Source organism: Cryptotermes secundus, unplaced genomic scaffold, assembly GCF_002891405.2.
Source record: "Cryptotermes secundus unplaced genomic scaffold, Csec_1.0 scaffold560, whole genome shotgun sequence".
Lineage (NCBI taxonomy): Eukaryota > Metazoa > Arthropoda > Insecta > Blattodea > Kalotermitidae > Cryptotermes > Cryptotermes secundus.
Window position 1 is genome coordinate 754,310 of NW_019729218.1, and position 15,262 is coordinate 769,571.

The window sequence follows — 15,262 nt, forward strand, 5'->3', positions numbered from 1 at the left end:
ATAACACCACTTGAAGATATCATGAAAAATATCTGGCCTGGTTATAACTAAGCAATAGATTAAATAACTAATCAACTAGCTAACTATCTAAGCAACAAACTAATTGACTCCATAAAGTTGAGCCCTTCTTGAGAATCCGCCAGTCGCTCAGCTCGGCATTAAGTGTAAATCAAAACAGTCCAGAGGGTGTCATTCATGAAAGTTTAAAAGGAAGAATTTACGCAAATATGACTTATTTTTATGTGTCTAAAGCAACTTTCTAGGGTACGTCAACACTAGATGGTGAAGCAGATCGTTGCATTGTCATTAGAAATTTACTAGAATCAATTTTAGACATAAGACGGGAAAGAGAATCATAATACCGGATTTTAACTGAAGAATTTTCTTCATTAAGACTACTTACGCAAGGTATGAATCACTACAAGAATGTTTCGACAGCTAAAATAACCCGTTCTTTATTTTTATAATAACATAATTTAGTCTGGTTAACGAAATTCACACAGAGAGATTACAGATTTTCGACAACAGACGTAGGTAGTTGATCCAAGGCTTCTAAAATTTCAACGGATTGATCGGATAATTCCAGGTGGAATAATTTTACAAAATTCTCGCGTTTGAAAGTTGGTGTGCTAGTAGAATTTTTCTTGGGGTATCCCATAAGGAGCCACGGAATACGAATAGCCACCGACACCAAGAACGCCAACATTGCAAAGCTTGGAAGACGAAATCTTGTTGCGAGAGCAGATCCTGCCGTTGACTTCAGGTAAGGTGAAGAGAGGAAACTCGGATGTAACAGCAATGCCGTATCGCCCCCTCGCCGTAGCGCCTCATACGTGTCCTTTCCTTCAGGATCATTCGCTAGTGCAGACAGACCACCTTCGGTTACATAGCCACTGAGTTCTTCTTCATTAGGATTCGTGTTTGTAATGACGAACAGTGGTCTCTTGAGGATATCGTCTATGCTCGAAGTTTGTGTTGGGTCACCTAAAATGCACCAAAGTTTTACATTAATGACTACTCCAATATTGATCTTGGGGACATGTGGTAGCGTAGTTGATTGCCGCAAGTTGCTGGGTTCGATTCCCGATGAAACCAATGCTTTTTTTAATTGACCTAATCATTCCATGCTCACTATGGCCCTGAGGCCGACTAATCTCTAGCAGAATTGAATACCAGGAATCTTCCTTGGGGCTAAACAGCGGCCGGCGCGTAAGGCTGACAACCTCACCGCCATCTGCGGGCCGATTGTCTAGAAAATATGGGAGCCTCAACGTCGCACAACCCGATGGGTATACACGGCCTGTTGTAGGGATAGCTTTACCTTTACAATTATCGTTCTTAAATTTAAGTCTTTCAGTCGGTAGATTTTCACAAAATATTTACTCTATGTAACAGTTAGTATTACCGATCACAGCGGCCGTGCGGTCTAAGGTATGAACTGTCTTCGCTCTCTCGAACGCTGGGATCGTGGGCTCGAATTCCATTCAAGGCATAGATGAGTGTGTGTTTGTGTTTATCCTGTGTTTGTATTGTCCTGTGTGTTAGTAGCGGCCTTGCGACGGGCTGACCACTCGTCCAAGGAGTCCTACCGTCTGTGTATAAAAGTAAAGTAAAGTTATTCCTGTAACAGGCCGTGAAGGCCCATAAGGTTCTGAGATGATGAGGATCCCACATTATCCATACAATCGGGTCAAAGATGGCGGTAAGGTTGTTAGCCTTACGCGCCGGCCGCGCTTTACTTCCCAGGATAATTATTTAATTAACTGCTGGTACTCATGTCTGTTAGAGGCTGAGTCAGGGCCATAGTGCGTCTGGAAGGATTAGGTCAATTGAAAGAGAATCCAGTGACCTCATCGGGACTTGAACCCGCGACCTTCCGGCTTGTAGCATAGTTCCTCAACGAACTACGTTACCGCGTGCCCCCACCGTCTGTGTATAGGATTAAGAAACTGAATAGCAGCCAAACTTCGAAGGGCTGTAGAGCCATAGATAGATAGAAAGTTAGTATTAATTAATAGTAATGACACGTCTTGCAACAGTAATTCAGTAACATAATGTAACGTTCTGAACTTAAAGTAACTTAACGTAACGTAACATAACATAACGTAAAACACAAACATGACACTACACGATAAGACATGACATAAAATAACATAAAATGACGTAACGTAACATATAATTTTGTATAACATAACGCATCCTACACAATGATATGTCATGATGTAAAATAACGCAATGTGATATATTGCAAAACATGATATTATATAACAGATTATACGTATATGTATAATACGCACTGCAGACTGTAATGTGCTTGTTACTCTCACGCACAGTGACAATAACCAGTTAGTGCAGGCTGTTACTCCTCTCCTCTGGGATGTAGTGCACTATACATTCCAAATGATATCTCCCTCCACAATGACCTCTGTGAGAATCTCAAATTCAACAACCAGTTTATAATTACGACACAAGGTGAAGTATTAACATACGTAGCTTATTGAACAGATGATGGATGCAGCACAAACATAACGACAGCAGTATACAGTGTTCATTAACTTTACGCACAATTTAGTGCAATGTCATTAGTACACAAACTAGCCATCACACAGTAATCTAGAGACATCTAGAGACACAGGGTACTATGAAACTGTGCAGTAACATGTTTAGTCAGGTTAGCTCTCGCCACAACAAAGTGATTTATAATCAATCAATGCTTTAAATCGAATGTTTATTTCCTGCTATATATTTCGGATTCACAAGTGCTATAGGAATATGTCTACGTCATTGAACCCCTAGTATGGATCCATATTGGTGTATCGAGTCATATTCTGTGATAACAGAATTTATGCATCGAGTTAAAGAGAAGTATTGAAATTTAAGTATAAAATATCAGGGATGTATAAAAATATATTATACAAGTATACTGACTTTTGCAGTATAGGTATTGAAAGTAATGAAAGATGTATCAAAATTGTTAAACATTATTAGAAGTTATTACAAATTATGTATGCCATGTTTCAAAGTTATAATGTCCAATGTAGAGTTAAGTTACATCATTATATAGTTTATGGAACCATGTTGTTAAGTACGGTAATATGCCATACACAAGCAAGACGGGAGGCGATCTACAGTATACGTAGGCTAATGCGTTATGCATTGCTTTTACCATTTCAGAAAACTTATGATACTGTTTGAAATTTTTTCTGTAACTTGTGATAAAATTCTGGGGATTCATTTCTCTGAGAGAATAACATGGATTACGAGGCTTTGAGTACAGGAAGACAGATAAATTTGTAAAAGTTGGCATTTATAATTTGAACTCTGTTCTAAATATTAGATTAATAGGACGGTTCAATCAAGCAGGCATATAACATGGAGGGCTCAGGTGAGAAATATTAGGAAATGTTTAAACGTTTTAGTTTGAAGGAAAGATTGAGCCCACAAGTAGATGGAAGAATAAAGTAAAAATGTGTTTTGATGTTATATGTGTTATGTTATAGTTATGTTACGTTGTCATTTTATGTTATTTTATATTATGTCGTATCGTGTAGGGTCATGTCGTTTTATATGCTTATGTTGGTATATGATATTATGTTATGTGGGATTGTGTCTATGTAGACCACTATGCTTGATGTAGACAAATAAGAAATGAAGAATCGTTTTAATATTTTGTGTACCTCTGACGTAGAACGTACACAGCTGAGTGTTTCGTCACGGGAATATATTTGGAAAGTGCCCCTTCACAGTCTTAGCTGGATCATCGGTTATCCTAACCCAGAATTTTTATAACATTTCTAAGTAAATGCAGGTGAATGTCAGGATTGTATCTTAAAATGTAACAAAATTCCATCATAAGTTATTTATAGGCCATAATATACAACTAACATACTGTCTCATTTCACGTAAAGTGATCCATCGTCATTGGAACAGATTCGTTAAAGAAGCACTATTATTATAATTATTTTACTGCAACTGGGTGTTCATCCGGTGGCAGTAGATCTTACAAAGACTATACATAAAGGGAACAATACAAAACAGAGTACATACAATAAACAAGGTACACACAGTGCAAATCCAAGCAAGGGCACGTGATTGTGGTCGTATCAAGTTCCCATACTTCGGCACTTGTTATACGAGGTGGTGAGTAAAATTATTATTATTATTATTATTGGTAATTGTAATTGTAATTGGCCACTGTGCTGTTAAGTTGGCACATAAATAATAAAGAATTGAATTATTATTAGTATTTAACTGCAAATGTGTGTTCACCTCGTGGCAGTGGTACTACAATAAAACAGACAAATAACGCACATTACTACAATAAGACAACAGACAGATAACACACATAAACACTTTCAAACCAAACACAACACATAAACATTAGCAGAAGAGCACACAAACAATATCTCCGAGTTCCTCCTGTGCGTAATGCAGAAACAGACGCTGCGCTTACCGTAGACATTGATACCGGTGCTTTCTGATGGTTCATAGCTTGAGGCCGCTAGGGGCACGATGCCGAGTAGAATGATCCTTGCCAAGGACATAGTTCATCAACAGTCTGACGTGGGCCCGACCTGGAACTTATATGTTCTTCAGCAGCAGATAGCCTAATAACTATACTAATCTTTATGGCAGGGACTTTCCATAGCCTTCACTAAAATCAATAATCTATTTTAGGAAGGTACGAAGTGACATGGCTATACAGAATGTCCCACGAGGAAAGATCGATATTCTGGGACGTCATAGTATCCGTCATTCTAAGCAAAATATTGTATATGTGCAGTTCCAAAAATTGTTGATACTTACTTATGGAGCTAAGGGCCGCGCCATAGCTCAAGCGGTTAGTCGCTGGCTTACCACCGCGGCGATCCCGGATCTGGTCAAGTGGGATTTGTGGTAGACAAAATGGCGCTGGGGCAGGTTTTCTCCTAGTACTTCGGTTTCCCCTGCCAAGCTATATTCCACCAATTGCTCCACAATCACCCTCACCTATCATCTGGGGCTGGTGCAATAGGCCAGAAGTGACTGCAGTACAAGGGACTTGCTCCCATCCCACTAAAAATACTTATGGAGCTGAGCCCTTCTTGAGGAGAAGCCAAATCTGCAGCTACCAAAGAATTTCCCAGCATTTTATGGAACACAAAGGTTCATTAGCGTGCTCACAAGAGCCCTCCACTGGTCCCTATCCTGAGCCAGATCAATCCAATTCATACCATCCCGCCCTATCTTTCTAAGATCATTTTTAATATTTTCCACCCAAAATTGTTGATAAGAATGAAATATTACGTACTATTTCTAATACCGGTATTTATTGTTGAAGTGACAAAGTTGGTACAGTTTACCTAGTGCAATACATTTTCGAGAATTCCACCGTCAACATCAATGCACTTTGTAACTCGTGTGTGGACATGGCGTATTGCTCGCCTGTACAGTGTACTGTAAAGTAAAATAACTTTATCTCGGAAACCGTTCAGAATAGGACACATGTACATATACAATTTTTGCTTAGAATGGTCTATACTATGACCTCCCAGAATATTGATCTTTCTTCCTAGGACATTCTGTAGTATAATCACTTGGAGCTGGGTTCTTTTCAAACTATGGAAAGCAGTATTAGGCTTTGAGAAACAAAGAGACCACTAAGAAGACTTACACGTGCACATATATAGGAAATATTGTGAGGATGGATCTTGGAGAAAGAGTATGGGGTGGTATGGAGTGGATTCATCTGGTTCAGGATAGGAATCATTGTTGGGCTGTTATGAACACGGAAATGGTCTTCGGATTCCATGAAATTTTAGGAAATTTTTGAGAAAGTGAGCGACTGGTGGCTTTTCAAGAGGGACTGATTAGTTAGGTCGTGATTACATTGCTGCAAGGGAGAGAACCAGGAATGACCAATTGAAGTTAGTCCACGTCCTCAGACCCTATTTCTGGAATGTATGTTTCCTGCTAGAACCGCCTCTATGGTCTAGTAGTTAGATTTCTGTTTACAGAACCAGAGGTCGGGGTCCACTCAGCCTCGTGAGGATAACTGAGGAGCTACTTGAATGGAAAAGTAACGGCTCCGGTCTAGAAAACCGAGATTAACGGCAGTGGGGATTCGTTGCGCTGACCACGCGACACCCTCTATCCGCAAAAGTTGGCACTAACTTCGCCGAAAAGAGGTGGTTGCTCGGTCGGTATAGTTTGTTTGCAGACAAAAATCACGGAGTTTATTTATTTTTTAGTTTTATGTTTCCTTCTATGGCTTAATCTCCCTTGGGATATCTCCACTTTGAAGTGGACGCTTTCCTTGTATTGTTCCTTTTGGAAAAGTATACTCTTTACCCCACCCATATGCGTTATACTTGTACATTACGCCCATCTTATGCTCCTTTGTATACTGGCACTAATTACATATAATACCAATTATACAGCTCTTCATTTTAAATTTTTCTTTGAAGTACTGAGAGCGCTATTATGTACGGAAACATTTTATTTTCCATAAACTCTAAGAGTGACAGGTTTCAGTGACGAAGGTAAGTAAAAATCTTCCACTCTCCCGTAGCTTTCTACCGAGCGACCGCGGATTCAATTCTCGGGGATTATTATTAAGGAAAGCCTAACTGAAGCTATTGTGGTCCTCTGTCTTCCGTTTCCTCTGCCATAAACATTTCGAAAATTTCCATAATGACCAATGTAATAGGAGCCAGATAAAGACCTCATGTGATACAGCAAAACAAAAACATCCAAACCGTTTAATCTTTAAACGGAAGGTTATTTAGTCTACACATCTAATTTTAAGTTCTAATGGCCACTTTTGATCTGGTTCAGGATAGGGACAAGTGGAGGGCTCTTGTGAACATGTTAATGAATCCTCGGGTTCCATCAAATGTTACGAAATTCTGGAGTAACTTGACAACTGGCTACTTCTCAAGCAGGCCTCAGCTCGTTGGAGTTAGTTAATGGCCACTTTACTGATCTCCACTATCTTTTTTTTTTCTTTGGCACTACAGCCCAAGTGGGCCTAAGCCTACCTCTATGAACTCCGTTCATTTCGGTTTTTCTAGATCTTACATATTCGGTAGGACTCCTTGGGCGAGTGATCAGCTCGTCACAAGGCCTCTACTTGTAGACAAACACAGAAAAACTCACACAAACATCCATGCCCTGAGTGGGATTCGAACCCACGATCCCGGCTTTTGAGCGAGCGAAGACAGTGCATGCCTTAGACCGGTCGGCTACCGTGACCGGCCGATCTCCACTATCTACATGGACATATTTAAACGAAGTGCCAATGGATGAGATATCCAGGACATGTAGTACGCAGTGGAATGGGATAGGAATGTATGTAGAGTTTTGTTGGGAAAGCCAGAAGGAAAGAGACCACTAGGAATACCTAGACACATGTGAGAGGGTAGTGTGAAGTAAATATTATTTTTCCTTCAAGTTTCCTTAGTAAATTTTGTGTGAATTTATCATCCCTCCTATCCGTGCTATATGTCCAACCTATCACATTTGAATTGAGTACTGCAACTATGCAATTTTCTTGTTACTTCTCCGCTCTCAGATCAAACGATTGTCCTCTGCATATTGCTCTCAGTCACTCTCACTTTCTTCCATCCGTCAGGGCAAGATACCATTTTACACAATCAAACAAAATAACAAGTTTTTATATTTTTTATGTGTTTTAATCTCTGTTTTTCGTCATGAGACGTTAAGGAAAAGGATTTTGATATTAACTTGTGTATTATTGGGTGGTTTAAGGTATTCCTTGCCTAAATATGAGAAAGAAATGAGTACTCTGAATTTCTAGTTGAGGTACCATTGTTTTCATTACAGCAGAAACCATCGAGTAATGCTACTCACTTCATCAACATGGAACTACTGACAGTTCACAGTTCAAGCAGCTCAGTACACGCCGATAGACACTCCAAAAGAGCAGAATAATTGAAATAAATTCCTTCACTTGAAAAAGTTGCCCGTAAATCAGCATTTAGGAGTGAGGGGCAGCTATCGATCACAGCTCAACCAATTAAACGATTAGTAGAAGCAGAAAGCCCCCTTCCCGAGCTCTTTCGGGTCCATTAAAAGTTGTAATGGAGAGGGAAGGGGGGAGGGGTATGTTATATGAAATGAACGGCAGGAAGTGTCTTGGTAATTTATTTGGAAATGGACTGAACATAGCAAATGCATTGATGGAAATTACTTCCCTTCCTCGAAACTTTGAGTTTCTTCGTTGTGACTAGATATGGAGTCTGAATTGATAATTGGATTTGTAACTACAAATAATTATAACGCCACCTTTAATCTACACACTTAATAAATTGTTATGGTACACGCTGATTCTTAGACTCTTGTTGATTAACTGGTCGTTGCCCAGTAAATGATCACAACAACGTAGATTGCTTAGCTTTCGCACTCACATCCTCACTGAATGTTAGCTGGCTCGCAACTCGCAACTAACTCATGATAGAAACTGAATCTCAGCTTGCTACTATGTAAAAGATAAAGACAGAGTCAAAGTCACGTTACGACCGAGGGTCAGCCGGCCAGCATGTCTTAGTGTCAAACCCCATCTGTGGCCCAAGACAAGATTTTTGTTACTGTCAGACGGTTGCGGATTTGTTGAGGTGGGGTGCACTCTCTGAGGAGAGGGCGGGTCCGTCATCTACTACAGTGAAAATTGGTAGTACATGTCATCCTTATTTACAAGTTTGCATGTCAACATTATACATAGTCGTTTGTCAAGGAGCTGGTTCCTTATGGATGCCTAGGATTATACGAAAAGTTTTATATGGCCGGGCCATAACTCAAGTGGTTAGTAGCTGATTTCCTACGGCGGCGGTCCGGGCTCGATCCCGGGTCTCGTCAAGTGGGATTTGTGGTGGACAAAGTGGCGCTGGGGCGGGTTTTCTCCGAGTACTTCGGTTTCCCCTGTCAATCTTCATTCCCCCAAATTCTCCATCATCATAATCACTCTGGGCAGGTACAATAGGCCAATCAGTGGCCGCCGTGCCGAGTGGACCCAGTTGTACTCCACCCCCCATTAAGCGAATTTTTATAGTTTTACATGTAACTAATATATATATATGCAGCATATAGAAGGCCTCTATTAGTCTAGGCTTGCGTAGCACATAATGCTGTAGCTCATGTAGCTGATGTTATAATGGCTGCCTTGTCACTTAAACGGTCGTACGCTTGACCGTCGCCAAGCTTAAGCCTCTTGTGTCTTCTGTGTTGGGCTTCACTTTTCCGATGTCCTGATTATTTGCATCTTCATGACGTTGTACGACCCCTGCTTGTTGCCTGCACAATTTGATTATGTAATCATAAATGATAAGGCGTGCACTGTCTTGGCTCGCTCGGAAGCCGGGATCGTGGGTTCGAATCCCACTCAGGGCATGGATGTTTGTGTGCGTTTTTCTGTGTCTGTGTACAGGTAGAGGCCTTGTGACGAGCTGATCACCCGCCCAAGAAGTCCTACCGTATGTCTAAGATATAGAAAAACCGAAGTGAACGGAGAAGTTCATGGAGGTAGGCCTAGGCCCACTGGGGCTGTAGTGCCAAGGGGGAAAATCATAAATGAACGGTACTTGGAAAGCCATGCGCAATTCGCGAACGTGTGTGCAATTTGTAAATTTACCAATGGCACGGGAAATTTTGTTTTGCAAGCGCTGCAATTGCAAAAGATGGGAAACTGCAGAAAATTCCCAGGCGGGGGAAGCATTGGTCATTACTAATGTAATTAGTGCTTTATGAATACTTAGTTTAATGTCAGATCTTAATCGCTCACTTCTGAATAAGGAATATACTCTAATATATCTTCTTAAAGCCTTGGTTTCAATCATCTCCAAATAAAATCTCCATGTAATCCTCTTATAGGAGATTACGCCGAGGTATATAACTTGATTCACGAAGGCGATTTTCATTCCGTTTAGTGTGAGATGAACCTCAGTTGGTCGTTGAGAGAAGTAGATGGTCCGAAATTTATCTTCATTGAGTTCAATATCTCACCGCTTGCACCACGTCTCATTTGGATTGAGACCGCGCTGCAACTTTCTGAGAACATAACTCCTTTTACGATCCGTGGCATAAATACAGGTGTCATCGACTAAGTGAGCCAGATAAATACATGAGGTTTGTGGGGGGGGGAGGTGTCACGTATATACATGCTGCACAATGTGGGGGACAGGACGATACCATGAGGCACCTCTGCTTGTATTTCTCTAGGCATAGACATTTCGCCTTCGACATTAACTTTGAATCTTCAATCTGTTCAGTTCAGTTGAAAGTTCAGCTGTGGAGTCATTACCAAGCAGCGAAGAAATGAAAGTGTAAGACTTAGAATGTGCTAGAGTGATTTGTAGTGTGGAAATCGGCAATAGTGTAATAATTAATTATTTATAACTACGACCTGTAAGTGATCAATAAATCTATTCACCAATCCAAACCCCGTCTATATTCACTAATACACTTGACAATGTTTAAGAAATATTAATTCTATTAAGATGATGGAATGAAGAGAAAGATGTAGACGTGATATGGGATACGTACGAGGGAGATGAGAAAGGAATATGGCGTTTTCATCGCGTAACCTCGAAGAAAGAAGCTGACTTGATACGCGGGCTTAGGCAGAAAAGAAAGTCTTTATAATTGTAGGTAAAGAAACATACCCTGTGGACGAGCTGTGTCTCGTTGTTGCGGGACATTCTGAGCACCGCGATGCATATCACGGTTTAATGACAAGCGATAGTATAGTATACTTATTCTTTTATTAATTTTAATTTATATAATTGCAGTTGTAATTGTATTTGTTATAGTTGTAAGTTTATTTTCATTGTATTTACTGTGTGCTAGTGTGTCCTTTGTTGTTTGTGTAGTTTTGTGTGCTGTGTTTTATTTAAGTGTGTGTGTTATTTAGTGTGATGTGTGTATTTGTGTGTTGTGTATTATTGTAGTACCACTGCCACCGGGCAAAAATCCATTTGCAGTTTCAACAAATAATAATAACAATAATAATAATAACAAAGAGCGATAAAGTCAACGACTTCTGAACTACTGTGTTAATTACTTAAGTATCAGAAATTGCGAAAGCTACACCGGTATATGAAATTACATTCAAACGGACATCTTTCTCAGACATACCAATTTTATGCCTTATTAGCTTCAACATAATTAAAGGCGAATTCTACATTTAATTTCTATCGACCAGCCAAATTATCCGCTAACTAAGGAATTATTGACCTGAACTTCAAATTAGAGAATGCTGATTGCAAATTATTGCATTTGAGAAGCAATTGTAGTCGGCCTAGCTTTGATTAAATTGTGATAACTACACAGTGGTTTATTGGATATATGTAATATTCATGTCGGTTGTAGAAGCAAAACACCTGGAATGTGATAATAATAGACTGGTTGTGTAGGTCGGCATGATTGTCATTAATTCTCATCATAACGCGACAGATTAATGGTAGTGCCGTACAAGGCCATAAACCGCAACTAAACATACTGCACACTAATTGCCCAACCTCATGTTGCAATGGACAGGCGAAGCGCAGGAAACAGTACAGCTCAGGGAACTACAGAGTTTCACCTGTTCGAGTACTGAAAGAACTACAGGAAATCACTTGAGAGAACTGAGCACGGGGATGTACGCTAGGCAGTCTGCTGTGTTTGTATTGAAAGAACTACAGGAAATCACTTGAGAGAACTGAGCACGGGGATGTACGCTAGGCAGTCTGCTGTGTTTGTATTGAAAGAACTACAGGAAATCACTTGAGAGAACTGAGCACGGGGATGTACGCTAGGCAGTCTGCTGTGTTTGTATTGAAAGAACTACAGGAAATCACTTGAGAGAACTGATCACGGGGATGTACGCTAGACAGTCTGCTGTGTTTGTATTGAAAGAACTACAGGAAATCACTTGAGAGAACTGAGCATGGGTGTACGCTAGGCAGTCTGCTGTGTTTGTATTGAAAGAACTACAGGAAATCACTTGAGAGAATTGAGTACAGGGTGTACACTAGACAGTCTGTTGTGTTTGTATTGAAAGAACTACAGGAAATCACTTGAGAGAACTGAGTATAGGATGTACACTCAACAGTCTGCTGTGTTTGTATTTAAAGAACTACCGGAAATCACTTGAGAGAACTGAGTATAGGATGTACACTCGACGGTCTGCTGTGTTTGTATTGAAAGAACTACAGGAAATCACTTGAGAGAACTGAGCATGGGTGTACGCTAGGCAGTCTGCTGTGTTTGTATTGAAAGAACTACAGGAAATCACTTGAGAGAACTGAGCATGGGTGTACGCTAGGCAGTCTGCTGTGTTTGTATTGAAAGAACTACAGGAAATCACTTGAGAGAACTGAGCATGGGGATGTACGCTAGACAGTCTGCTGTGTTTGTATTGAAAGAACTACAGGAAATCACTTGAGAGAACTGAGCATGGGTGTACGCTAGGCAGTCTGCTGTGTTTGTATTGAAAGAACTACAGGAAATCACTTGAGAGAACTGAGCGTAGGTGTACGCTAGGCAGTCTGCTGTGTTTGTATTGAAAGAACTACGGGAAATCACTTGAGAGAACTGAGCACGGGGATGGTCGCTAGGCAGTCTGCTGTGTTTGTATTGAAAGAACTACAGGAAATCACTTGAGAGAACTGAGTACGGGGTGTACACTAGACAGTCTGCTGTGTTTGTATTGAAAAACTGTAGGAAATCACTGGAGAGAACTGAGTACAGGGTGTACACTAGACAGTCTGCTGTGTTTGTATTGAAAAAACTACAGAGAAGCAAAGGAGATCTATAAGTTTGTGATGATGGTACATTAGCATAATTATTATGATTCTGGACATTATCCATCTTTCTGTTTTTATCTAAAACAGATTCCTGTTTATATTTCAAACACAACGTCTTCAGGGAAGACATACTCAGTTTGACCTAATAGATAGAGCTAGTCCCTATCTCCGTGTAGGTGTGGGTACCACGTACCTACGAAATGTAGGTACAAGCCTATAAGACTGAAAATTGTATTTTGATTGTTCTGCAGTTCAATACTTGTATTACTGATTAAATCTGTAAGAAATAAACTACATCCTGTTTGTAAAATGAAAGTGCTTCCTGTGCTTAAGCCCACCATGAAATGCAGGCACATGTGGAGTGGAGGTATATTTCCAAGTATTCTTAGTCTGTGCTCTTGATGGAGGCAGGTGGTTAGCTTCATGTCCCGGAGAAAGAACTCTCTAACCCATTACACAGGAGAGATGGTGGGTTCCATATTTAGTCTGGTCATGGTGATAAAAAGAAAATTTCTTAACCTGATTTTGTTACAGTGCCAGGAGTGTGTGGCTGACCACTCATTTCATGTAGAGCTCACGTTAAGAATAATGGAGCTATACCTCCATTCACTCATGTGTGTTCATGACGTGGTGCTTAATTAATTAAGCAGAAGGAAAGTTTTGACGTATTTTTACTACAAGTCTTAGCATAACACAACAGTATTCTGCCTGTGATCGTTAGGATATGAGGTAAGGGAAACAACAACAATGACTCAACTTCGTCACCCAGCCCACACGCGAGTCAACAGAAGCTGCTGTGTTTTTGCGATCAACTGGCATGGAGTGGTGACAAATTTCACCACCTTACAGATACATTTACATAACCCAGAACTGTCAATATCAAGACGAAGTATTAAGAAGGATACGCTCTTCTTCTTTACTGGTTTATCTCCAAATATTTCATTTGGAGTTAGTTTTCAAAGAAGAACGTATGATGGAATTTATATGTATTCAGTTATTCAGTATTGAGGGGGTGGGTTACCCCATGCACCGCGACCAGTTTGATCTATTGTGCGTCCCCCTTTTGAATTTCTACTGTCTCCATACCCTACCGGTACTGGTGCTTGCTATCGTTCCCTTTCTGTCAATGAGGTCGTCCCTCCTCTGGCAGTGGTACCTAAGCTCCCCCATCTACCGGAGGCACTGGAAACTACTTGGGCGGGAAATTGCCTAAATTTAGCTCAGAGGTCTTCTAGAGACATGAGGTTCTTTTACCTGTCGTAAATCTACGACACGGGACCCACGGCTTAAAGTCCCTCCCGGAGGACTTCTTCCCTGAATTTTTCCGCCCTTAAAAATTCCACGACTTCCGCCGGGTTTGAACCCGCATACCTTGAGTCATGAGGTGGGAACGTTACCCCTAGACCACGGAGGCCGCTTAATTTATATGTAAGTGTTATTCCTTTATAATTGCTTCAGTCAGTTTCATGTCCCTTTTCGTAACAGTAGAACTTGGTTATAACGTCATCAAAGGGACCTAAAAATAGTGTCGTTATAAACGAATGTCGTTGTAACCGAAATGGGCACTTCCACAGTAGCCTTATGTTAGTCACGTAAAAATCTACCAAAAACCGAGTTAAAATGTTGCATTTTTTAGTGAAATACGTAGTTAAGTACAGACTAACGTAACATTAACGTGGAATTGCCCAAATGTGTAATATCAAAGACATATTACAGCGCTTTTCACTGACAATACACACCGCACTAATACTGTATATTAAAGGTAGGCCTACTCACCAAATTACAGTAGATTACATCAATTGTTGTGCCTTACTGTACCTAGATACGAGTACAGTAATCAGTTATCTTCATCTGTTTCCTGTTACTTGCCCAATACACACTTTCTAAATTACGTTCAATGTCGATATCAGAGAAATTCAGGAATGAAAATGACGTTACATACGAGGTTGATGCATTTCTGCATGTCGTACTAAGCAAGGTATAAAAACAGTTGCTTTATGAGGAATTAGTTCGTACCATTGAATATTTGACGCAATAGACAAGGTGTCGCAGAAACCGATGTTGCTATAACCAAGTTTTACTATAGGTATAAGAGTACATTCTTCATATCACTGTCTCAGTTCTTCCTTATTCGAAATATATCTAAAAATACTGTGGATCTCAGAACGTAAGGTTTCACCTCCTGCTTGGAATTACTCATCCATGGAGCTGAGCCCTTCTTGAGAAGCCTCCAATTGTGCAGCTACTCAGAAATTTCCAGAATTTTATGGAACCCGAAGGTTTATTACCGTGTTCACAAGAGCTCTCCACTGGTACCTATCCTGAGCAAGATGAATCCAATCCATATCATCCCATTCTATCTCTCTAACATCCATTTTAATATTATCCACCCTCTACCTCTTTGTCTTCACAGTGATCTATTTCCTTCTGGCATTCCCACCAATATCTTATAAGCATTCATCTTCTCCCTATTTGTGCTA

The 15,262-nt window shown here is 40.3% G+C and overlaps 1 protein-coding gene across 1 annotated transcript; it reads right to left on the bottom strand.

Annotated features, from left to right (window-relative positions):
* Positions 1-288: 288 nt before the first annotated feature.
* On the bottom strand, positions 289-4,620 carry LOC111865523. The gene is made up of 2 exons (XM_023853621.2): positions 4,454-4,620; positions 289-984 (listed from the first exon to the last, which is right to left on the bottom strand). The coding sequence occupies exons 1-2, from the start codon at positions 4,542-4,544 to the stop codon at positions 509-511; spliced, it is 567 nt and encodes a 188-aa protein (XP_023709389.1). The 5' UTR covers positions 4,545-4,620; the 3' UTR covers positions 289-508.
* Positions 4,621-15,262: the final 10,642 nt, after the last annotated feature.

Excerpts from the sequence above, each read along its gene's own strand:
- LOC111865523 (XM_023853621.2), bottom strand. The coding sequence starts at position 4,544 with ATGTCCTTGGCAAGGATCATTCTACTCGGCATCGTGCCCCTAGCGGCC. Across the intron at positions 985-4,453 it reads CACCGGTATCAATGTCTACG|GTGACCCAACACAAACTTCG; the intron begins GTAAGCGCAGCG and ends GGTGCATTTTAG.